At 39.8% G+C, this 27,265-nt stretch overlaps 1 protein-coding gene across 7 annotated transcripts in view; it reads right to left on the bottom strand.

Moving 5' to 3' along the window:
• CEP126 (centrosomal protein 126) overlaps positions 1 to 27,265 on the bottom strand; it is a 105,326-nt gene that overhangs the window by 34,388 nt on the left and 43,673 nt on the right. For 5 of the 7 annotated variants that reach the window (XM_060604534.2, XM_060604537.3, XM_060604538.3 and 2 more), the window contains exons 5-6: positions 16,360 to 16,558; positions 10,509 to 12,642 (exon numbers count right to left, since the gene is read on the bottom strand). In XM_060604534.2, the coding sequence (XP_060460517.1) occupies positions 10,509 to 12,642; positions 16,360 to 16,558 (2,333 nt within the window). Of the gene's footprint in view, positions 1 to 10,508; positions 12,643 to 16,359; positions 16,559 to 17,698; positions 18,802 to 27,265 lie in introns of all 7 variants that reach the window. The other 2 variants (XM_060604539.3, XM_060604540.3) reach the window with 2 other exon arrangements.

Genomic DNA, 27,265 nt, shown 5'->3' on the forward strand with positions numbered 1-27,265 from the left:
CCCTGCTTCCCCCTCCCCATGCCCCCAGCAAAACACATGGCCACCTGAGGGGACCAGCACAGGGCCTACATTCACTACCTGACTTGCTCACAGCTCTGCCAGCCAGGCCTTGATTCTAGGTCTCCTCCCTCAGCAGACTCCGCAAACCTTCCTAACCCCGTGTCCTGCCCTGTGTGCTGCTGGGGATCCAGTCCCCGCAGCCCGGCCTGCCTCTGTCCTGGCAGCTACAGGTCCCCTTCTACACAGTACTAATGCAAACCTTGCTAATACTGCCTGCCCTGCCTCCATGTTCCCCTGGGGTCCAGAGCTCATCCAAAACGGGGCTGCAAGCCTGGAGGGGCGCAAGCAGCCCCGACAAGGGCCAGTGCCACTCCAAAATGAGTCCTGCCCCAGGGGGAGGGGAAGACAACCACACACACGGGTCCCAACTGGCTGCGGTGGGGGGGGGGGGGGTGCAGACATCTGGTCTGACGGCAGGCCCTGCTCACCAACAAACTTCTCAGGGAGCAACAAGCACAAGGCCGGTGCTACTGCATCTCTGGCAAACCCCTGCTCTGACTCAACTCAAACCCAAGGTGGCCCCAGACTGGCCCACAAACAGCCCAGGGACAAAACCCTGCCCACAATAGGCAAAGACACCCTGTGTGGACGACTGGACTTAAGGCAGAGGGAGCTCAGCCACCACAGGAGGGTGCACATCACATACAGGACATGCCCCTGAAGGGCCAGGTTCTGGGGAACAGGGGACAGCACAGCAGGACATGGAAAGTTCTCTCCTTCATAAGGACACTACTTTCAAGAGCAGGAGATGGAGCTGACTTTCCTAACACACAGAAACAGACACACAGACAAGATGAGGAGACAGAGGAATATGTTCTAAGTGGAAGAGCAGGAAAAATTCACAGTACGAGAGCTAAGCAAAACAGAGATAAATAATTTTTCTGATAGATAATTTAAAGTAATGGTCATAAAGATACTCATGAGACTCAAGCAAAGAGTGGAAGACTTTGATAAGACCCTTAACAAAGAGATAGAAAACAAAAAAGAGCCAATCCATGAAGAACTGAATAAATGAAATTAAAAACACACTGGATGGAAGGAATAGTAGAGGAAGCAGAAGAATGAATCAGCACCCTGAAGGACAGAGGAATGGAAAGCAGTGAAAGTGAACAAGAGACAGAGAGAAGGAAAAATAATAATAAATGAAAATAGACTCAGGGAACTCAGTGACACCATCAAGCATAGTAACATTTGCATTATAGGGATCTCAGGAGGAGAAGAGAAAGAAAAGGGGATGGAAAATTTGTTTGAAGAATATAGTAGCTGAAAATTTCCCGAAGCTGGGAAAGGAAAAACAAATCCAGATCCGGGAGGCAAAGAGAGCCCCCAACAAAACCAACCCAAGGAGGTCCAACCAAGACACATAGTAATTAAAATGGCAAAAAGTAGAGTCAGAGAATTTTAAAACCAGCAAGAGAAAAGAAGACAGTTACATACAAGGGAAATCCCAAAGGGCTATCAGCTGATTTTTCAGCAGAAACTTGGCAGGCCAGAAAGGAGTGAAAGGATATATTCAGAGTGCTGAAAGGAAAAACCTGCAACCAACAATACTCTATCCAGGAAGGCTATCATTCAGAATAGAAGGAGAGATAAAGAGTTTTCCAGACAAACAAAAGTTAAAGGACTTAATTACCATGAAACCAGCCCTACAAGAAAATGTTACAGGGACTCTTTGAACAGAAAGGAAATACCATAAGTAGGAGTAAATAAAATAGGAAGCACAAAAGCAGTAAAAATAAGTATATCTGTAAAAAATCAGTCATGGGATTCATAAAATAAAAGGATGTAAAGTATGACACCATATACCTAAAATGTGGAGGGCAGAGGAGTGAAAAAAATGGGTTGAAACTTAAGTGACAATCAACTCAATATAGACTGCTATATGCAGAATTTGTTAGATACGAACCTAATGGTAACCATAAATTATAAACCAGTTACAGATACACCAAGAATTAAGAGAAAGGAATCCAAGTATATTGCTAAAAAAAGCCAGCAAACTGTGGGTGAAGACAGCAAGAAAGGAACGCAGAAGAACTGCAAAAAACCCATAAAAAACTTAACAAAATGGCAGTAACTACATACCTATCAATAATTACTTTGAGTGTAAATGGACTAAATGCTCCAATCAAAATAAACAGGGAGACAGAGTGGATAAAAAAAAAAAAAAAAAAAAAAAACAAGACTCATCTATATGCCTGCTAGATATATCTATATCTATATGCCTGCAAGATACTCCTTTCAGACCTAAAGACATCTGCGGATTGAAAGTGAAGGGATGGAAGACATTTACCATACAAATGAAAGTAAAAAGAAAGCCGAGAGTAGCAATACTTACATGGACAAACTGGACTTTAAAACAAAGGTTGTAACAAGAGACAAAGAATGACACTGTATAATCATAAAGGAAACAATCCAACAAGAAGATATAACAATTGTAAATATGTATGCATCCAACATGGAAGCACCCCAATACATAAAACAGTTAATAACAAACATAAAGGAACCAATCGATAGTAATACAATAATCATAGGACTTTAAAACCTCACTTACACCAAACAGAAAATCACAAGGAAACAGTGGCTTTGAATGATACATGGGATCAGATGAATTTAACAGTGTATTCAGAAAATTTCATCCTAAAACAGAATACACATTTTTTTCAAGTCCACATGGAACGTTCTCAGTGTAGATAACCTACTGGGCCATAAAACAAGACTCAACAAATTAAAAAAGACTGAAATCATACCATGTATCTTTTCTGACCACAACCCTAGGAAATTAGAAATCAATCAGAAGAAGAACTCTGGAAAGAACACAAATACTAAACAATGAATGGGTGAACCAAGAAATCAAAGAGGAAATAAAAATTACATGGAGACCAATGAAAATGAAAACACAACTATCTAAAATCTTTGGGATGCAGCAGAAGTGGTTTTAAGGGGGAAGTTTATAGTAGTACAGGCCTACCTCAAGAAGCGAGAAAAATCTCAAATAAACAACCTAACCTTACACCTATAGGAGCTAGAAAAAGAACAAACAAAACCCCCAAACAGCAGAAAGAAGGAAATAATAAAGATTAGAGCAGAAATAAATGGCATATAAACAATAAAAACAATAGGACAGAGCAATGAAGCCAGGATCTGGTTCTTTGAAAAAAATCAATAAAATTGATAAACTTCTAGCCAGGCTCATAAATAAAAAGGAAAAGAAGGTTCAAATAAACCAAAGTCAGAAATGGACAAGGAGAAATAACTACAGAAACCACAGAAATACAAATGATTGTAAAATAGTATGAAAAATTATTATGTCAATAAATTGGACAACCTAAAAGAAAAGGATAAATTCCTAGAAACATATAACCTACCAAAGTTGAAGCAGGAAAAAATAGAAAGTTTGAACAGACACATTATCAGCAATGAAATGGTATCAGTAATCAGAAAACTTCCAACAAACAAAATAGCTGGACTAGATAGCTTCATAGGTGAATTCTTCTAAACATTTAAAGAAGAGTTAATAACTATTCTTCTCAAACTATTCCAAAATATAGAAGAGGAAGGAAAACTTCCAAATTCATTCTATGAGGCCAGCATTACCCTGAAACCAATACCAGAGAAAGGTACTGAAAAAATAAAGAGAACTATAAGCCAATATCTCTGATGAACACAGATTCGAAATTCCTCAACAAAATATTAGCAAACTGAATCCAACAATACATTAAAAAAATCACTCACCGGGATCGAGTGGGATTTATTCCCAGGATGCAAGGGTGGTTCAATATTCGCAAATCAATCACTGTGATACATCACCATCAACAAGAGAAAGGATAGAAACTAATAAAGGCCATGTATGAACAACCCACAGCAACATCATACACAAGGACAAAAACCAGATTTTCCTGAGGTCAGGTACAAGAAAAGCGATGGAAAATGGACAGCCTTCCACAGAGTACTGGAAGCCCTAGTCACAGCAATTAGACAACAAAAAGAAATAAAAGGCATCCAAATCAGTAAGGAAGGAGTAGTATTTTCAGTATTTGCAGATGACATATTATATACATAGAAAGTCATAAAGACTCCACCAAAAAACTAGTCCTGATAAATTATTTCTGTAAGGTCGCGGGATACAAAATTAATATGCAGAAGTCTGTTGCATTTCTATACACTAATAATGAAGCAGCACTTAACGTGATTAACACTGAGTAATGTATGGAATGGCTGAATCACTATACAGTACACTTGAAACTAACATAACACTGTATGTTAACTATACTGGAATTCAAGTAAAAAATACAATAAAAATTAGTTTTTGATTTTCCAGCTTCATTGACATGGCATTGATATATAAATTATGTAAATTTAAGGCATACAATTTGATGATTGCATACACACATATACTGCAAAATGATTACCACAATAAGGTTAGTTGAAAGTTCCATAGAATTATGCCTTTTAAGGCATTTTATTTATTTTTTAAAAGTTTATTTATTTTTTGAGAGAGAGCGAGAGCGAGAGAGAGAGAGAGAGAGAGAGAGGGAGGGAGGGAGGGAGGGAGGGATGGGAGATAGGGGGAGAAAGAGAATCCCAAGCAGGCTCCGTGCTGTCAGTGCAGAGCCTGACACAGGGCTTGAACCCAGGAACTGTGAGGTCATGACCTGAGCCCAAATTAAGAGTCTAAAGTTTAACTGACTGAGCCACCCAGGCCTCTGAGTTGTGTTTTTTTTTTTTTTTTTTAAACAAGCACAATAGCTAAGTAGTTAAGAGCATAGATGCTAGAGACAGAATGCCTCCATTTTAATCCTGACTATGCCATTTAGCCTAGCAATGTCCCTTACACAAGTTATTAGCCCTCTGCCTCAGTTTCCTCTTTTATAAAATGGAAGTTATATTATTTACCTCATAGAGTTATTGTGAGAATTAAATTTGTCTCCATATGTAAAGTGCCTGGAATAGTGACCAGCACACTATCTAATCCTTACCTAGAATAATTTGCTTCAGGGTCTCTGATTAAATTTCTGATCTCAGGGTGCCTGGGTAGCTGTCAGTTGAGCATCCGACTTCGGCTCAGGTCATGATCTCATGTTTTGTGAGTTCGAGCCCCACATCAGGCACTGTGCTGACAGCTCAGAGCCTGGAGCCTCCTTCGGATTCTGTGTCTCCCTCTCTCTGATCACGCTCTGTCTCTCTCTCTCAAAAATAAACATTAAAAAAAAAAATTTCTGATCTCATCATGGGCGCCTGAGTGGCTCAGTTGGTTAAGTGTCCGACTTTGGCTTAGGTCATGATCTTACGGGTTGTGAGTTTGAGCCCTGTGTCGGGCTCTGTGCTGACAGCTCAGAGCCTGGAGCCCACTTTGGATTCTTTGTTTTCCTCTCTCTCTCTGCCCCGTCGCCACTTGCACTCTGTCTTTCGCTCTGTCTCAAAAATAAATAAACATTAAAAAAAAACTTCTGATCTCATGAAAACTAGATGTACTGTAAGGTAAGAACACTAGGGCTGTAATACAAAATCCTGCCTCTGCTTTAATCTAGCTATGTTATCTCAGGCTATAATTTCACTTATAATGTGTATCAATGTCCTTATCCATAAAATGTAGGAGTTAAACTCAATTGTATCTTTGGTTCTTTTTAGTAATCACATTTCTTATTCTTTGAAGATATTCTTGATACTACCTGGAAAAGGAAAAAAAAATGCATCCTGTTTGAAATCATATTTCACAGGATTTATATGCTGACATCATTTGGCTTTTGAAGAAATGCAAGTAAAACTGCTTGTAGAAATGTGTACAAATTGTGGGTATACAGATCCCATATAAACACCCAGATTGCACAGCCATCCGAATCAAAAAGAAGTAAAACCAGCACTGAGAAAGCGTCCCTCCTTCCGTTTTCACATACCGCCCCCCACCAGAGATTTGCTTGTTCTTGATAGAAGATGAATATAAACCTGATAGAAATGGAATGTGTGTTTTTGTGACTGGCTTCTTTTGCACAGTATTATGGCGTGAGACTCATCTATGTTACTGTTTCCTAGCAGTGGCTCCCCGATTTTCATTCATTGTGGTGTTTCATGGAATGAGTGATGTGATTTCATTTTCTTTCTGTATCAGTGTTAAAGGACTTCTGAGGTAATTTCAGGTCCTGGCTATACAGCTCGTGGACATGTCTTTTTCTGTCAGACTGGAATTGTGGGGTTATAGGACATGCCCATCACAGTTGACCCTTAAACAACTCAGACCTCTGTGTGGCCAAAACTCTGCAATGTTTGGCTCCCTCACAACTGAACTAAGAGCCTACTGCTAACAAAGAAGTCTCATTGATAACAGAAACACTAGATGAACACGTATCTTGTAAGTCATACATATTATATGCTGTATTCTCACAGTAAAGTCAACTACAGAAAAGAAAACGATACGAAAATCATAAGAGAAAATACATTTACAGTCCTGTGCTGCAGACATCCGCTTGTAAGTGGGCCGGTGCAGTTCAAATCTGTGTTGTTCAAGGTTAATTGAATTTAACTTTAGCAGATATGAGAGTTTCTAGGTGTGTCACATCTTTGCCAACACTTAGTATTGGATCTTTTTAATTTCAGCCATGCTGCTGTACGTAGTTGTATCTAATTGTTTTAATGTGGATTTTCCTGAGGACTGAGCCTGAGATCTTATCATGTTTATTGACCTTTTGGCTATCCTCCTATATGAAAAACATATTATTACTATTAATTATTATTATTATTATTTTGAGAGAGAGAGAGACGTAATATCCCAAGCAGGCTCCACACCCAGCACTGAGCCTGGCACAGGGCTCAATCTCACAACCACAAGATCACGACCCGAGCCAAAATCAAGAGTCAGCTGCTTAACCAAGCCACCCAGGTGCCCCTGAAAATCTTATTTAAATATTTTGTTTTAAAAAATGGGTGTGCTGGTCTTTCTGATGTACCACCTAGTTTACAGTCCCATTGTTCAGTCAAATACTATTGTAGGTGTTGCTGTGCAGGTATTCTATAGATGGTTTTAGGTCAATCAATTTGCTTTAAGGGGGATTACCTTGGATAATCTGTGTGCGTCTGATTCAATCAGTTCAAAGGTCTTAAAAAGCAGGACTGAGGCTTCCTTGAGAGAATACAAAGTTCAGCCTTTGGACCACAACTTTCAGTGCATCCCTGTGAGCTCTGGCTTGCCCGTCCTCTTGGCCTGCCCTAAAAATGTCAAACTTGCCAGCTCTCATACTCATGGAAGCCACTCCCTTGCAATAAAGGTGAATACATCTCACTGGACCTGCTTCTTTGGTTGAACCCTGACTGATACAGTTGGGTTGTCTTTTTCTTATCACCTATAAGAATTCTTCATATATTCTGGATATGAGCTCTTTCTTGGTATTAGGCACTGCCAACATCTCTCTGTGGTTTACCTTTCCATTATCTTACCGGTGCTTTTGGATGAAAAAAATTTGTAATTTTAACGTACAATTTGTCAATCTTCCCCTTAATGGTGTTTTTTATGTTCACATAAATCTTTGCCCACCCTAAAGTCATAAACATATTCCCTACGTTATTTCCTGTTTCACTTTCCTTATTTATATCTATAGTCCATCTGGGATTGTGTGTATGGTGTGAGGTATGGGTCATTTTGCTAATTCCATACAGTAAAGGGTTCACTTGAAATGTTTAATATTTAGATAGTTTGGACAAACCACGTATTTAGCATTGTTAGTACTGGATTTTCTGAGTATGATTACATACGAAGAACACACAACAGTTTGAGTATTTGTATCTCTTTAAAAACAGGCCTGCCTGATAAAAAATTTTTTTAAAAAGGAGTACCTGGCTGACTCAGTCAATAGGGCATGTGACTTGATCTCCAGGTCAAGAAAAATTAAAAAGAAATATTAAAAGCAGGACTAAAAATGGGGTGCCTGGGTGGCTCAGTTGGTTAAGTGTCTGACTTCAGCTCAGGTCATGATCTCACGGTTCGTGGGTTCAAGCTACGCGTCAGACTCTGTGCTGACAGTTCGCAGCCTGGAGCCTGTTTCAGATTCTGTGTCTCCCTCTCTCTCTGCCCCTCACCTTCTTACACTCTGTCTCTCTCTGTCTCTCTCTCGCTCTCTCTGTCAAAAATAAATAAACATTAAAAAATATTAAAAAAAAAAAGCAGGACTAAAACTGTTAAAATTCATTATATTTTCCAGTGTTCCTGCTCAACTACCCTGAAGAACTACCTCTACGATTAAATGTTAGAAACATATTGGCTTCTCCAGATGAACATACATTATATTCATTCATCTGAGAATGAGAACATCATTTTAATATGCTACTCTTCCATGCTTAAGTTGTTGGGAAATTATGTTTCCTTATATTTTTCCTGATCAGCTCAGGCTCTGAAAGATGATGTTTGCTTAATACCTACATTTATTATACAGTTTTAGTACAAAACGCCTGGGACTTGGAGCCACAGGTATTTGGAGTGAAATGCTAACTTTGGTATTTATTAGCTTTTGACCTTGGGCAATTCAATTTCCTTTTTGCAAAATGGGGTTTTAAAAAATACTTATTTATCAGGCTTATTGTGAGGCTTAAATGAGGCATGAAGTGTACACTTAGCACTGTAACTGGCACAGAGTAGGAACTCAAAAAAGTAACCATTATAATTAATTTATCATTACTTTAGAAAATCCAATAAATATAAAGCTTTCATCTTTTCTGGGGGGGAGAAGTAGGGTGAAAACTAAAGTCACGTTGTATAATGACTAGATAAAAAGAGAATAAAATCTTTAGTGAGGAAAATAACTTAAAACAATGTAGGTTTTTGCCAAGAACCAGACTCTGAACTACACAGAACACACTGGGGGTCACCAGAGGGGAAGTGAGGGTGAGGGTTGGGGCAACAGGGGATGGGAATGAAGGAGGGCACTTGTCCTAATGAGAAGAAAATAAAATGAAAAAAACAATTTAGGTTTTTATAGATAACTACTGAAGATTTTTAGATTGGAGTCTTTGCATTTAGCTGATATGACTTGTGTCCATCAATTTAAGAAAAATTTGGGTGATGACCAAGCACCATGTAATGAATTACAATAAAAGCCCTCTGTCCTTAAAATCTCACAGTCTAATTATAGAAGAGTTTGAATATTAAAATTTAAACTGACTCCCTCTTTACATCATCTTAGTATTTAGTCATACCTTTGGGAAAAGGAAAGAATTGCTTTTCTGACTTTTTCCCAAGTCTTATCTATTTCTCAATAGGCAACTGATTACTACTGGTAGGCAAATTTATGGGCTTCTAGTCCATTCCTCCAGAGGAAAATAGCTTCACCAGGAGTTAATCAGCTACTAAGGGTGATGGCATTTTATAGGGAACTGATTTTCAAAAATGTATAAAGGAATGCTATCATTCCCCCATGTGTAACCCAGCATACATGACATCTAAAAGTAGAGCAGCCGCTCTTTTGGAAAGGGAGTGGGAAGGTCAAACGCCACCTATGATTAGCTTGTAACTATTCAATTTAACATTTTAAAGAAAAATGAAAGAAAGTATCACAACCACATTTATTTACCTATTTAGAATAATTAATTAAAAATATTTTTCACTGTGCTTATTTTGACAGAAATTTTGACTATAATACTGGGGTAATGTAATGACAGAAAGATATGGGATAAAAATTGGACCGTGTTCTTTGTTTTCCCTCCTTTAAACTAACAAGAAAAGTCACAGAAAAAAAAAACGGAGGCTGGGAAAAGTTTCTAATTTTAGTTGAGCAAAGGTTGGGTCATTCTCTTAAAAGCTTCAGCTAGATAGACAAGGATAGAATATTAAGGGAGATTAGTAATTTGTATTTACTTTTAAACATTTTTCTTAAAAATGTTTATTTTTGAGAGAGACAGCATGAGTAGGGGAGGGGCAGAGAGAGAGAGAGGGAGACACAGAATCTGAAATAGGCTCCAGGCTCCGAGATGTCACCACAGAGCCCGCCATGGGGCTTGAACCCACAGACCGTGAGATTATGACCTGAGCTGAAGTCAGATGCTTAACCGACTGAACCACCCAGGTGCCTCATGAGATTAGTTATTTTTATAAGGCTAAGTTATTATTTAATATTATATCTACAGGGTGTACACAGCCATACCTCAGTGAGAAAAATTTCACATGAATTTAAAAGCTGAACGTAGGGGCGCCTGGGTGGCGCAGTCGGTTAAGCGTCCGACTTCAGCCAGGTCACGATCTCACGGTCCGTGAGTTCGAGCCCCGCGTCGGGCTCTGGGCTGATGGCTCGGAGCCTGGAGCCTGTTTCCGATTCTGTGTCTCCCTCTCTCTCTGTCCCTCCCCCGTTCATGCTCTGTCTCTCTCTGTCCCAAAAATAAAAAAATAAACGTTGAAAAAAAAAAAATTAAAAAAAAAAAAAATAAAAGCTGAACGCTTTATCTATAAAAATATCTAAGTTTTTTCTTACCAGCAGCCTTTTCATTTTGACCTAGGATATTATTTCGTCTTTTCCACAAGGGAACAGATTCTTCTTTAGTAGTTCTAAGAGTCACAGTGTGATGACTTTCTTCATAAACAGGACATCTGTGAGTGCAGTGAAACACCCCACCTTGCTGGGCAACCGTTTGCATGCCATTTGAAAGATGTATTTTTGCTAAAGTTTGGCACTCAGGAGAACAGTATGGCAGAGAAGGCATCGTAGTGGCTAATTCAGAGCAAACATCTGAGGGCGGAAAACTACTTTCTTGATTCCATTCATTTAACCTGTGTTCTGTTGGAAGCACAGGTTGTGAATTAAAATAGTTTTGTGTCATGACGTTTTGAGAATTTTCAAGCGTTACTGACGGACACTGAGACACTTGTGTATCTTTACCACCCCTCATATGCGACGGAGACTTAGGGGGAGGATGAGGCACAGTCAGTCTACCCCGAGCTGGTAAAAATGCGTCGGCTTTGCTTGCGGACTGTGGCCGAACGACAGTGCCTTTTCTGCTGGTACACGCAGAGTGTGCCTGGGCTTGAGCACATCTTGTTCTCCTCACGACTTTTGCGCCACCTCTTCGTGGGTGAGCTTTCTGAGCTTTAGAATTACCACTAGGTGTAGGGGCTTGGCTTTCCTCTTTTTCTGAGGCTGGCCACGCTTGTTTAGCAACATCATAACCTGAAGGTATGAGACAGCTCCGAGGCGCACGGTCTGTCCCAGGTTCTCCTAAAGCAGCGGCATTTTCAGAGATAGAGCCCTCCGTGGGCTTTGTTCCCTCAGCAGAATTCACAGGACAGGCAGGAGCGTTAATGATGTTGCTGGCAGCACCACTTTTAGTCTGAACGTGGAATGGTTGAGACCACTGTTGAGATAGTTCTGTTCTCTTCTTCAATGAATGAGTATCCGCAGCAGTTTTTTCTGTATCTCCAGTTTCATCAAACCACCTCAGTTTTTTAATAGTCTTTGGGATTTCTGTACCTTTTTCTTTTTTTAATTCAATACTATCTCTGATAGCTGCTGCTCTTTGATTTCCGAACTTAAAGCTTCGGTTTATAACTAGTGCCTTAAAACAATCGTGTTCGTATTTAGATTCTTTTTTTAAAATACTTTTAAGAAACCTTACACCGTTTCTCTCATGAATGTTGTATTTCATTTTCTTGTGCTGACCGACTAAGTCACAGTTAGAGATTACGTTAGACACTGATGTTGTTTCCGCTATTTTTTGTTTTCTATCTTTTGAATCAGAGTTGTGAGGTATATAGGCAACTTGAAAATCATCTGAAAATAAAGGCCAGTCTTCCTTATTACAATTAAAATATTTTATCTTCTCATCTGTTACATTTTTCAATTCTCCTAACTTATCAGAACACTGCACTGCGTCGATTTCTTTTATATGTAGGCTGCTGTTTGGTAGGGGCCTAGCTGATTGCGTATTAGGCAAAAACAAAGGTGTCGCTGTGGGGACAAATGAAGTAGGAACTGAAGTAGTTCTATTTTCCTGTATTAATTCGGAATTTTTCCCTTGCTCTGTAGATGCAGCCGTTTCCTGTGTTAGGGAGTCTGGAGTGGTGCGGTTAGGGAACCTGCTGAACTTAAATGCCGGGCTCTCAGTAACAGAGGGTCTCTCTCTTCTGAACACTCCAGAAGAGGATTGAGTTGTTCTCACAGCGCTGGTTTTGGAGACCTCTTTGTTTTTTCCATCTTGTACACATACGGGAGGACTATACACAAAGGTTACTGAATTATTAGCAGTATTTGCGACTCTTTCCACAGGTGGATTTTGTTCTGTACCGTTAAAACGTTCACGAGAAGATAGAACATGAGGTTTACTTAAAATATCTGAGAAAGGAGTGACAGTCCGAGTATCTGGATCATGTACATTTATGAGCCAATTATTTATATGTTGAGTTTTAGAGAGTGACAGTTTATCTTCATCAAAGCAGCTTAGATCTGTTGATTGTAGATTTACTGATTTGAGAGAAACAGAATTTTGCTGGTTTGATGCGGAAAGCTCCTTGTTAATTGTTAAATATATCTCTTCATGTTCCCCAGCCTCGAGACTGTCTATACTTGAGAGGGTTTCAGAGTTTGTTATTTGATTAACTTCATCACAAAATTTCTGAAAGAAAAAAAAACCCATTGTTCCATAGCTTAGAACTTTTCAAATGCCAAAATTAATGATTCAACACCCCACTGTTACTTAGACCTATTGTCCTTGGCATATAAAATAATGACTACAGACACTGTAAGTATATAAATAGTCTATATCCCTGGAGTAGTCCTCAGAGTGAAAAAGAGGGAGCCAACAAAGACTTACAATAAAGTGTGTTTGCTTTAATTTCTACGCCTGAACTAACTACCTAATTATTCTAGTCACAGTTCTAGCTTAGAAAATAATTTTGCTATTGCTATTCCATTTGGAGTAGTGCGTTTCTTGAAAGTTTCATAACAGCAACTGAAAATTCTGAAAAACAGTTATTTACAAATGGTATTTTTTCCCCTGAAACCTTCACTGGATTTGCATGAGATCCCTAAAGTTCTGTGACCCTAACGTGAGCTTCCTGTAGGTAGGGCTACATCTTTGTAGAACAGTTAATCTTGTGGCCTATACAGTCGAGTTCTCCACTCCGGGTGCATAGTGCAATCACATAAGGAGCTTCGTAGAAATAACTAGGCCTGGGTCCTGCTGCTTTAAGACTGGTATGGGGCTCATGTATTGGTATTTTTGTTTTAAAGTTCCCCAGGTAGTTCTAATGTGGATGTAGAATTGAGAATTCTGGATTTTATTGACTCCTTTTCTGAGACTTAAAACAGTAATAATTTCTATGAATTTCATAGACATTCTCATCACTATTTCAATGGAATTTAATGGAACTTATCAGTCTTTAATAAATTTCATGATTACTTCAAAGTATGGTATATGTTTAAAGATATTTCTAATTTCTCACATATACCCAGAATGTACTGATCTGTATCACATATCAATAAATATATTCAAGAGGATTTTAGATTATAAATCCTAGTCAAAAAGTTAAATGGACTCAAAAGGAAATTATTGTCCTCAAAGATTTTTCATGAATTTTAGAAAATTTAAATATTCTGATCCTAAACAAAAATATACTATTTTTCTAGCCCATTAAATAAATGAAGAAACCCAGGAAACTGAATACAGAATAAAAATATTTTAGTTTGTATAGTTGATGCTTATTGATATATTATCATGAAGTAAGTTTTGAAAAAGATTCATGAGAGTTTGATATTCCTAGCGTTTACCACCTACTTCTCACATCCTTCAGGACTATGGGGTCTTTTTAAAGCGATGGTTGGTCACTAGCCTAATCGGGAGAACAAAACAGAGCTTAGGTCCTTCACTGCCTGTTTCTGCAGATGAGCTGTTTTAATAGATAATGATAAGGAAACCCAGGAGGGCTTCCTTTGAGTTTACATGTAATAAGATGTAGAAATCTGGGTTTGAGGGTCTTTCTAGATGTATGTGTGATATTCATGGCTCTAAGATTTCTGTTGTCATAGGTCTCTGATGGCCTCATATCCCAAAGCACCTGGAAAGAAGTTTAGTGATTTCTGATTTCACTAAACTACTTTTTTCCCCCAGATTTTTTCTCATACCTAAGAAATGAAACCTATGATCAGCTTTAACTTCTGCTTGTAAGTTACTGATGTAACTGTACTAATTTATTGTTGTCTTTCAGTATTTTTGTGTTTTAGTTTTAAAATCAACCTTATTGAGGTAAACTTATCTACTAAATGCATTTTAAATGTATATAGTTTGATGGATTTTGACGAACTATTCACCCAGACCCACCATATCTAACAGTGAAAGTCCGTACCTGTCCACCACTAACCACCATTAATCTGCTGTCACTACAGAACTGAGTTCTCATCTGGTATCATTTTCCTTCTGCCTGAAAAACTTCCAGTGGCATTTCTTCTAGCTCAGATGCTGGTATAGCACAGTGGTGTTCAGCTTGTTTAAGATGCCTATTTTGCCTTTGTTCTAGAAGGATATTGTTAGCTGGATATGGGATTCTAGGTTGGAAGTTTTCTGTTCTTTCTCAGAACTTTAAAAATGCTTTGCTGCCTTCTGTCCTACAGTTAATGTGGTCTGTCTTGTCTTTGTTCACCCACATGTGTAGGTGGATCTTTTTCTCTCTCTAGGTAAATTTTTCAAAATAATTTTTTAAATGGGTACAGTTGACACACACAATGTTACATTAGTTTCAGGTGTACAACACAGTCCACAAATCTGTATGTGATGCCGTGCTCACCACCAGTGTGGCCGCCCCAGTCCCCACACAAAGCTATCACACCACTGACTACATTCCCTGTGTTGTGTAGCTGCACTGAATGTTGATGCGCCTTTGCAGGGTGTGTGTGAGTGTGTACACGTGTGCATACTTCTCCTTTGGGGAGCTTGCTGAGCTATTTGGATCTGAGGATTTACAGTTTTGCCAACTTTGAGACATTTTCAGCCATTATTTGTTTTAATACTCTGGGATTTTAATTAAATGTATGTTAGACTGCTTGATGTCATCTCAAGATTCTGTTCATTTTTTTCCCGTCTTTTTTCTTACAATGCTTCGATATGGATCATTTCTACTGCCATGTATTCAAGGCCACTGATTTTTTTTTTTTTTTGTCTGTAATGCTTGCACTGTTAAGTCCACCCAGTGAAATTTTCATTTCAAATATTTTTCAGATCTAGAAGGTCTATTTGGTTCTTTAAAAAATATCTTTTTCCAACAGAATCATTTTTACTTTAATTCCCTAAAAATATTTACAAAAACGGTTTTAAATTCCCTGCCTGTTAATCTTTCATCTCTGCCCTCTGTGTAACTGATTATACTGACTAATTTCTCTCCTGGTTATGGGCCCTATTTTTTTTTTTTTTTTTTACGTGTCTGGTAAGTTTTGATGGAATATTGGACATCATGGACCTTATGTTGTCTGACTAGATTTTAGTCTTTAAGAGACAGAGAGTGGGTTAGCTGTGGATTTTTTTGAGGCTCGTCCAGAGAATATGTCCAGATAAAAAGCCTAAGTGAGTATAGGGCTCCTCTCATTTGTTCACCTGTTTTTGAGATCACAGCTGATAGTGCCTGTTGGTTAATGTCTAGACACAGCTGTTTCAGATACTTTATTCAGAATTATGGTTGTTTACAGCAGGAAGGCATTTCATCATAGCCAGAAGTCTCCTGCTTTGCTGTTTTTCAGCTCTGTCACAATTGGTTAGTTATTGGATAAATCAGGCCAAGGTTATGAATTTAATCTTGATACCAGCCTATTAAGAATCTCATAAAGGTGTGTAGTTACTCATGAAAAATAAAGTGCGCAAACATTTCAAGAAAATGAGCTGAAACTCATACTCATTTGTGGGGAAAGAAAACAAAGTGAATGCCTGATCAGAGAGCTAGAACAGAAATGCCATTTCTAGCTAATTGCGACATATTTTCATTAAGAACCTAATGTCCACATGTATTATAAATTTTAAGGATGCTTTTTATAATCCAGTGTCTAACAATGATACTTATGTTATATTTTACTTAAAATAGCTTTCATTTTTGATCAGAAAATAACATTCATAAAGCATATTTTTCCAAATATGAGAGATGGCAAAAGAATAGAGAAAGCAGAGTGAAAAGTGAGCAAAAGGTAGAAAAATCTAAAAAATTATTTCTGTAGTATCTGTGATGAATTTGTGTTGATTCATCCACGTGCTATCCTCGGTGAATGGCATACTTTTCTTTAGTGTAGAATATGCAGAGATGGGACAGAATTATTACTAGATATTAAAATATTAACATTTATAGTTTCATACTTGCAAACTGCTTAGATGCTGATCTTCTAGGAGTTTCTGAGTTTCTTCCAGTGTAAGCTGGAACGCATCTTTGTTAGTAGCCAAGTTTGCCCTGTTGTTTTCCTTCATTTCTTTATCACAATTGATTTTGGATAAGAGATGTTTCTGATGCTTGTGACCATTTTTTGACAATGATGAAGGCAAGGCATTATCTATAGCTCTGTGAACCATACACAAAAAATATTTAGTACATTTAAATAAAGTTAGTTTCTCTCTATATATAAATGACACATTTATGTTTGGGGTGTGTGTGTGTGTGTGTGTGTGTGTGTTCAGATAATCACATGTAAGGATACTGGAAGGGGAATTTAAGGCAGTCAACAGAATAAAATGGGTGTGGGATTATAGTGCCAATAAAGTACTCCACCTTGACGTGGGAATACCCCATTATTCACGGCTTTGATTATTAAATGCTATTCCTCTATTGTCTGGGATAGAGGTAGAAGGAATTCCTATAGATATGTAGAGTCAGTCCTTAGTTCTTTAAGAGCATTCCTATCTGGATAAGAATATGATGTATTACCCTTAGTTCTGAGTCGATGTGATAGCTGGTAGGTATTCCTATAACCCAAATAAAGTTGGTTGAGGATTCGAGCAGACAGAAAATATGAAAATTGCCTGTCAGGGGAGGCAGGAATTTCCATCCTACTTTACTAGGCTTGGGAGCCTGGGTCTTACTTAAGGGAGGACAGTATACACACTTGTTTACAAATGTAAACATGGTTTTCACGCCACAGAAAGGGTATCTTTAGTACAGGGTCTACTTCTAGTGTGCGAGTGCACCCACAAATTATTAGTGGGTGACATCACCTTCTATGAAAATTCTGCATCTTCTGGAAACTTACAGCATGTTCGATTTCAGCATACGCACACAGTGAAAAGCAAAGAACAAAGGAGCAGTGTTTCAGGGGGATGGGGAGGAAGTATATCAAAGAGGTGACTGCTGCTGCATTATAGCCAGTGGAATGGACCCCAAGGGCTTTATTCCCAATTCACTTGCATTATTCCCCATTGAGGATAAAAATGTTTGGAGGACACACGGCCACATGTACCATATACCTATCTCCAATACGCATATATGTCTTTATTTGGACAAATGGAATAGTCAGGGCCTAGATTCCTGACTACCCTCTTGTGACCACAGGGAGGGTATTTAATGCAAGCCCCTGAGCACTGGGAGTATGTTTCTCTCTCTTCCTTGTAGGCTTCCTACTCTTACAGATTCCTTCCCCTTCAGTCACCCTTCCCAAACAGAATGTTGCTAAATCTACAAAATATCTGATAAACTCAGTTTATTTACCTTTAAAGTTGACGTCTCTCAACTTTTTCTTCTCTATTTCTTTCTTCTCTATTCCACTTGCTTCTCTTCTCTTCTCTACTTTCTTCCCCCAGGGAGGAGGGTTGAGGGGATGAACAGGAATAAAAGGAGATGGGGAGGCAGGAAGAGAGGGAGAGTAAAGCACGGGGGGAAAGGAGGAAGAAACAGGACAGGTTGGAAAGGGAAAATTTAAACATGTTGGAGGCAAATATGGTGAGGGAGCTGAATGCAGAGGTGAAGAAAAAAGAGGGGTGGATGCAGGGGGTAAGGATGGAGAAGCGGGAGAGGAGAGGAAGGGAGAGGACAGAATGGATGGAGAGGATGTGGAAGTGGAAGGTGATGGAGACAAAGAGGAGCAGGGAGAGTGACAGGGAGGCAGATGGCAGGGGACTGAGGCCAGAGGATGGTCTACAAAGGCCTGGGACAGATCTGACAATGTTGTGGTTTGTGGAACAGACCGCTGGGCTGACCGGAAAGGATCTAAGATAGTGGGATGTGCAGGCACCAGACTGGTATCAGGGAGAGCGGGGGCTGGCTGATGAGGGAGGTGACTGGGTAAACAGGAAGGCTTCAAAGCAGGGAGAGCTTCCATGGGGACTGGGGATACAACCAGTCGAGCTGGAAGGGAACGACGAACAAGGGCAGGCATTAGAGTGGCTGGAGTACAATGCTGTGGGGGGCAATGTCTGGGTCTGAAAGTTTTGTAGAATAACTGGCCCTGTGAGTCAGGATCAGGGATGACCACAGAACTTCGGGGTGGGTGGGGCACACGGTCAGGTTGGCCAGAAGGCATTGGGGCTGGTAGACGGGGGAAGCTGCTAGAAAAGCTGGTGGTTACTGGGGCTGGGGGGTGAGGAAGATACGTGACCGGGGAGGACGGTATTGGGGCTGGTAAAAAGGTCTTTGGAGGAACAGAGGGGACAGCCAGGCGGACAGGCAGGGCTTGGGGCTGGTGGGGGGTAGAAACAGTGGGACAGCTAGGGAGGATCTGGGAACGGTGGGATAGCAGTGGGGCCCGCACAGGAGACAGCTGAAGAGGTAAGCAGGGATAAGGTGTGGGAACAGCTGGACAGGCAGGAATGGATCTGCACAGGTGGAAAAGCATTTGGACAGGCAGGTAGAGAGACAGCCTCATTAAGATGTTTTTTGTTGTTGACGTTCATTAGGCTGTCTCTAGGCTCTTGATTCGTATCATATTTTGGTCCTGAGGGTCCATGCATGACACTCTTCTCATCACCCAGCGCCCTCGCACATGTGGGGACAGCTGTGTGTAGTTTATTCACGACCCCTTTTCTCTTTCCTCGAAAGAGTACTTTCACCTCTTGGAGGCCTGACAGTCAACTGGATAATGAACATGGGCTAGAAAAATCTGATTTACATTACTGGTATGGAAGGAAAACAGAGGTCCAGTGGACCACGGCTGGGCTGTGGCCAGATTTCTCAGGGTTGCATGTGGCTCAGGATCACCTGTCTCACCACAAATACATGGATATTGGAGATAGATATCTAATATCATCATTTTAAAGTATAAAACTTTAATTTGGGGGAAATACAGCTTCTTTTACCTTATATCTACCAGAAGGGTGAAGTAAGTTATCCTTGTGATAAAGATTTGCTCATGATGGAAGGCTGATTACTTGTATTTTTAATGTTAGTTCCTTATTAATATTCTTATATCTCATTACTTCCTGAGCAACTTCTATTTTCATATGGATATATTTCTCTGATTGTTCTTGATGCTTCAGCATTGAATGCCCTCCAGTTTTTCATACAATTTTTTTCCTTTAGATTATCACATTACCAACATCCTACTGTTATTATCTGCCACTAATATTTTCCACATTAGAACAATTGTGTTTGAGTACCAATAGAATCAGTTTCCTTGGATGCTCCCTACTTCTTGGCATTACTTTATTCCTTAACACATTTTAGGTTTATATTCCACATGCAATGTATTTTTGATGTGACAATATTTGTAGCTTAACCATATTTTCAATAAATAGTACAAATAAGTATTTCTACTAATACCTGATCCTCAATATTCTGATATTTCATATTTGTATAGCACTTTATAATTTACAAAACATTTTCATACATTTTAATACCGTTATCTATGGAGAAAAATTCACCTTTTTAATAAGTAAGCCATAGTGCTCTCTCTGTAAATTTGTTATATACAAATTATAAAATTTCTCTGTATACATTTGTTGTTTTCTAAATACGTAACATTTATGTGTGTGTGTGAGTGCATATATATATATATATATATATATATATATGTATGTATATATACATACATGAGTATAGATGTCATGAAGTCATGGTCAAAAGAATATATTACAATAGCATATGAAAATGATATACTCTAATTTAGAATGGAGAGCACGTCTCATAAAACAAAGATGATGTGTGCTATTTCATGGTCCTAGCCCAGATTGGGTGTAGTGATAGCTACGTTTGCTACAGGGAAATCAAAGTTATTCTGATACTTCATCTCTTCTAAGACTCTAAAGAACTGTACACTGTTGAGCAAAAAAGGTCTAGCCTTTCATTTCTAGTACTAAAGAGCCTTTTTTATTGAAAATATCTGATATCACAAAGGATAACAACTGATACGTGGAAAGAGAAAGCTGTGAGTAAGGAAAACCTGTATACAAAAATGCGTATTACTTTTATACTAAACGATTGGGATTTTTTATTACTCTAAATTCCTCCCGGACCCTAAAAGCTCCTGTAAATGTCTGTCATCTTCCCCTTCCTGCCGAGTACTCTGAAAGTCTATTGCTGTCCCTGCCTCGACTCCCACTTGTCCTTCAGCCGCTGCCAGCTGGCCTCCACCTCAGCTGCTCGGGGCCCAGCTCTCGCTCGTGATTGACGAACTGACCGAATAGCTGCAAACATGGACACTTCCCGACTGGAATCCCCTGGTCTTCATGCCATTGCTCTCCTGGTTATTTCCCTACGTCCCCGGGTGTTCCTTCTCACGTTCCCTCTTGAGCTCCTCTCTTTGCTTGTCCTTTATACACTGGATTATTTTATAGTAAACTTTAAAGAATTTATTTCAACTTCATTTACTTATATTTCTTGGAATGGGAATATGTATATTATTCACCAATAAATGCTTACTGCTTTAAATTTACAATTACCTTATTTGCAGAAACTTAAAAATTATTCCAATTAAATGAAAAAAAAGTACAAAAAAATTTCTTTTGTTCTTACAATTCAAAATATATTTTAGAATAGCATTTTTACAGCAGCCAAAACTTGTAACCAAAACTTGTCAGCGGCTGTTTCCTAAGCTTAAAGCATTCTGACTTCATATCTTGATTATCAACAGCGGGGGAAGAAAGACCATAGCTTTTACACTGCACCTAGCACAGTCTCCCTTCTGGGCACTCACAGCTTGATCCTGGATTATTATTTTACTGTTCAAACACAGCCAATTGCTCAAACTTTCAAGAAAGTTTAGGTGCACCTGGGTGGCTCAGTCCATTATGCATCCCACTCTTGAGTTCAGCTCAGGTCATATTCTCATGGCTTGCAAGATCGAGCCACAAGGTGGGCTCTGTGCTGACTGTGGAGCCTGCTTATGATTCTCTCTGTCCCTCCCCTGCTCACTCTCACTCTCTTTTTCTACCCAGAAAAAAAATTTTTTTAAATAAATAAAGCTTAAAAGGACTTTTGGTACATATTACTGGTAATGCTTGCTAAGATTTAAGAACCCCCAAAATGGGAATCAGAAAATGACCCACAATTTAAAAAAATACCCTAAGGGACTGACTACTACACAGCGCAATCTGGTGTTCAATATCAATAGTGTTTTTGAATTAGATAGTATTTTTCACAAACCACCTCATTAAGTATCTGGTAAACACTTTGCCATTACAGTAAGTGTTGGGAGAATAAGTTCCAAAGAGAATTAATCTGATTTGCTTAACCTAACACTGCAAGACAAAATCTCCAGCATAACCAAGACTAGGAATGTATGCTGTGGGTCTGCACGCCCTTAGGGATGCTCATCTAGACTGGTACTTTGCTTCTAAAATCCAGAGAATGGCTAAACACTGAAATGGACTCTTGCTTTAAAAGCGATCTGTTGGGGTGCCAGGGAGGCTCAGTCGGTTAAGGGTCCGACTTTGGCTCAGGTCATGATCTCGCAGTCCATGAGTTTGAGCCCCGTGTCGGGCTCTGTGCTGAAAGCTTGGAGCTAGAACTTGCTTCAGACTCTGTGTCTAGCTCTCTCTCTCTGCCCCTCCCCCGCTCATGCTCTGTCTCTCTCAAAATAATAAACATAAAAAAAATGATTTGTTAAATGTGTTTGTAAACTAATTTTAATTTATAAAGTTTTGATGTAAAAGCTAATGTATTGAAATCCAGTAAAGTTCTGAAACTTCATTTAAATTAAAAAACAACTATGCATTTTGGTGAGTTTTTACAAGCTGTACTCTTGACAGAAAGAATCACTTTTTTTATCTTGCTGGGATTTTTGAGAGTCACATGACCCACTTCCTTGCTTCTCCGTCCCTACCCTGCGTACAATCCAGAGGACTGGTTGGATACACCACAGCTAGCTGACATCAAGCTACAGCTCTGGGTTTCCCTGAGTGTGGTAACTCGTGTACCTGGACATGTGTTTCACATGGACCTCGGTGGCATTGCTGCTCTGGAGCCATCGCCAGAAATACTGGTTCCTGTTTGGAAGATGGGGTTTCTGCCAGGGTGGCTCTACACCCACCCACTGGGACCTTGTTTCCTTACAGCCGAGATGTCACTTGAGGGGCGAGGGGCATAGCAAAGACTGACCGCTTTGTGCTGAGCCACGAGGACTCCTCCTATTGAAACAGAATCTTGTCCGTTGCCATGAAGTGCGCTCTGTCCTCTAAGTGAAGCCAAACTCGGCTTGCTGTAGCTGTGGGAGTCCGATGGCCTAGCTGAACTCACGAGCCACGTCTTTAATTCCATCCATTTGTTGGCAACGATCACATCTATATTTGTGGCTGAGATTTCTAACCATGAGAAACTGGCTTGGGAATATCCTACATGTGTCCCGACAGTTTGCTATCCTCTTGCCAGTTGCTCTGTCCCTTAAGCCTCTCCTTCCTTAACACTCCTTTTGATAAATGGTGTCACTACCTCGTAACTGACCAATCTCCATCCCTTTCACTCCTCCTGAACCCCTGGTTCCAGTTCGATTCCACCTCCTAAACAGCTCTCACGAGGTCTTCATTTTCACTAAGTATCACTTGACCTGATTTTCCCACCATTAGCCTTACCCTACTTTTGTCCATTCTGACAGTCATTCTGAAGTATACACGTGGAATGTTTCATTCAGTAATTGTTTTTAGGACAGACTCTTTAACAAGGCCCTTGATGAGTTAACTTGTGGCTTCCTTTCAGCCAGCCTATCTGCCCCAACTCCTCTCTGTGTGCACACCGGACGGGCCGAACTGCGCTCAGTCCCGTAACAAAACATGCTCTTTCATGGCATCATGCCCTTCCACACATGACTTGTTCCCTCGTCTGTGGTTCCCTCCCAGTGTTTGCCTTTCCTGAATACCCTCCTCGTCAATTAAGCTTCAGATCAAGCTCATACTCTCTGAGGAGTGTTCACGTATGTCTCTCCACTCCAAGTATTTAACTGAACGCCTCCAACATGCACAGCACTGAGCCAGGAACACCACCGGCACAGCACCTGCACGTGTGACATCTAGCCTTTATCACATCCGGTTGGGGAGACACTAGTACATGTAACAAGCAACAATATACATAATCATGACTTTCAAATGTATTTCTATAGCTTGATCTCTCATTTCATTTTAGGTCAAATTGTTTTTATACATTTCTACTTGGATATTTATCCCCTCAATTCAGAAGCCTCAAATGAAATTTATTTAGTTATTTAAAACATTTTTAAAAAAATGTTTATTTTTGACAGACAGAGTACACCTGGGTGAAGGGCAGAGAAATAGAGGGAGATGGAATCCGAAGCAGGATACAGGCTCTGAGCTGTCAGCACAGAGCCCAACGTGGGGCTCGAACTCATGAACCGCAAGATCGTGACCTGAACTTAAGTCAGAGGCTTAACCGACTGAGCCATGCAGGCGCCCCTAGAAGCCTCAAATGAAATTCAGCAATATCTCACCAAACCAGTACTATTTCATTTTGTTTCTTTTTAAAGTCACCAAATTACCTCAAAATTTCAGTTCCTTTTGATTTCGTTTTTTTCATTTTCTTTATTCCCTCATACACTCATAATCTAATTTCTATTATCTATTTCTATGAAATGTCTTTTCCTTCTTTGTTTTCAACTTTCTTTTAACAAAAGTCCTTTTAAATTCATGGCTGTGCCTCCTGATTTTCCTGCCACTAATCACTCTGTGCTCCAATTTGTATATGTCTAGTTGATCAACATTCTTAAACTCTTATTTCTTTATGTCACTTCTCTGTTTTGTGAAAAGGCATTTTCATTTCTTCTTCTCTCATCCTTTCCTTCTAATCACTCAAAATATTTATATTCTTTAACAGATCTATCATTTCCTCGCTATACAAAATTGTACTAGTCCAGCATTGGCAGTGACGACCTCTCCTTGGGATCATCCCATTAATTTCGTCTTGTGCCCTTTGCCTTCAATGTCTCTCCATCCTTTTCATTCTCCAACACTCATACCAGTTATCTTTCTAAAACAACAGAGGATGAGATCACTCCCTGATCGATCACCTGCATGGGTTCTCTACTAGTTATAGAACAAACCTCAAACTTCCTAGCCAGAAATAAAAACATTTCACATTCAATTTCAGTCCATTTTCTGGACCATCTCCTGTCCTTCCGGCAACACACCCTACAGTCCCGTCTCTCTGAGCGAGTCCTATTTCCTCCTACCACACTGCAGGCCTGAACAGGCCTACACTCGGCCTCTGCTTCTTCATGAGACAACGTGCACCCATCCTTTAGGACTTCTTTCCAACTTCAAGATTCATACGTTGCCACTTGGCTAATATTCCTGTAACAGCTCCCCTTACATAGTGTTACGTGTGTGTTCTAACGTTAACCGCAAACCTTTCCCGAGAGGAGAACCACATCTCACTCATAGTGTAACCCATGCTAATCCTCGTCTAGCTCAAAGTAGGTACATAAGATGCTCCACATGCTTGCCCTCCTCTGTCTTTCTAGACCACGTTCTGTTACTCATCAGTCTGTGGGACCTGACTGGGCCCTACATCTTTTCTGGCTATCGTTCTATCACTCTTTTCCTTTTGAAGACAAACTACGCTTCTTATCTTTACTTTCTTGCTCTCCGTGTCTTTTCAACTTCTAGTAATCTCTTTCCTTTGCCTATCACTTCACTGAAACTACTCTGACAGAGTCACCACTGTGACTTTTTTATTGTGAAATATAGTAGACGCACTGCTTCTTTTTAAAAAAATTTTTTTTAACGTTTTTTATTTATTTTTGAGACAGGGAGAGACAGAGCATGAACAGGGGAGGGGGTCTGAGAGAGGGAGACACAGAATCTGAAACAGGCTCCAGGCTCTGAGCTGTCAGCACAGAGCCCGACGCGGGGCTCGAACTCACGGACCGCGAGATCATGACCTAAGCCAAAGTCGGCGGCTTAACCGAATGAGCCACCCAGGCGCCCCTAGACGCACTGCTTCTATAGTGGACACTGTCATTTCCCCTCCAGATTCACTTTCTGGGCTTCTCCACTTCTCTCTGCTTGGCAGATACTAAATGATCCTTTGCCTTCTGATTTATGGCTCAGTTTGGTTGATGGGAAGCACAAGAGACAGGACGACAGAGGGAAGAGGCGCTTGAGAACTGTCCTTTTAGCCTGACCTCTGCCCCTGGCAATGCTCCCCTATCCGGGACCACGGGCTGGCTAGCAGCCCTCTTCCACAGCAGCTGCAGAGCTTCCGGTTCAGCTCCGAGGTGGTCACGGTCATGCTGATCCTATTCTCAGTACCTGGGGCACTTCATCATTCTTTGTCGGCTTTGCACTTCCTTTATCCACCTCTTTTCTGTCACCCCTTTTTTATGTGCCACCTGTTTCATGTCAGGGCAACAAGTTTTTATGTCACTAACTCACTGGAAGCCATTTGAACTCTGCTTGCTTTTTTTCCAGGAAACTCCACACTTCTTTAGTTTGCATGATCCCACCCTGTCCCGTCCTACGTCAACCTTCTGTTCCTATTTGTGGGCCTGTTTTCTACATCCTTAAATGTTGCTATTCTTCAGGGCTCTGCCCTACACCTGCCATCACGGTACACACTCTCCATGGCTGCGTCTCATCCGTGAGCTGTGTTGAATCAACTTAAGCCTATATCTTTCTCTCGAGCTATGAACTCATATAATTTCAATGACATATATTGGAATAGCCTCCTGTTTTGTCCTCTTCTAACCCATTATCCACATGTGTAGATTGGAATGATAAATGATAAAAGAGAAAAGCTGATCTCACCCCCCTTCTACTTAAGATCCTTCACTGACTCGTCTCGAACTCTCAGGATCAAGTGTGCACTCCTTAGTGCACAGACGCATTTACCCCTCCAATCCCCTGCCTGGACAGGCTACTGGGATTCTGTGCTCTGGCATTCCACGTGCTCTCCTTCCCAGAGCACATCACTCCTTCTACCACTCTTGTCCTGCACACACACTCATCCCTCTCTGTCCGGAGTACCAGGGCTCACTCATTTCATAATTAATCCCTAGTCTCTTCAAAGCTTTGTTGAAGAATCTTCTATTCCATGAGGTCTTTCCTCAACTGCAGTGAAGACTGAGAAAATGAATTGGTCTTAGCTCTGATCAAGGGAACTACTGGCCACAGATATTCTAAAAATGGAAGTACTTTAGTAAATAACATTATGTACAGCAAAATATAAACATTAATTAATGTCTCCTTTGTAAATGTCTTTATATAAATAAATATTACATATTATTATCATTACTCTTGGGGTACTAGTCTATACTTTTGGAAGTATTACACTTCTCTCCTAGATTGTACACTAGGAATTGTATTTTACCACGTTCTTCTTCCCCATATCCCCTTTACAAAGCCTGACTAATGTTATGCAAGTGGTAGCTTTAATAAACATTTATAATAAATAAATGGAGACATAAAAGATGTCACAGGGCACTGTGTGATTGGTTGATTGACTCTATTGCTTCTAATAATTCATTTAAGCTCCTGGAGAGGAACCATAAGCCATTGCCTTTTTCAAGACACCCAGGAAAGATTCTCCATGAGGAAACACCCATTTTTCCCATACAGTTACTCCTTTTATCTAAAAATATATCACTACAATTCAACACTATTTTTTCCTTGCAGTGAAGATAAATAATGAACATCAATATTTTAAAATGGTTTGAATGATAGTTTCCATAGAAATTTATTCAACATAGGCAGCACTGTAATACCAAGACAATAAATTAGAATTTTGCCTTATTCTGGAAGCAATTTATATTCTACTCTACCTTAATTTAATCTGTGAAAATAAAACATTAAACTCTACAAGGGTGAGGAGTAACTGATGAAATGGCCTACAAACTCAGTA

Source organism: Panthera onca, chromosome D1, assembly GCF_046562875.1.
Source record: "Panthera onca isolate mPanOnc1 chromosome D1, mPanOnc1 haplotype 2, whole genome shotgun sequence".
NCBI classification, from domain to species: domain Eukaryota; kingdom Metazoa; phylum Chordata; class Mammalia; order Carnivora; family Felidae; genus Panthera; species Panthera onca.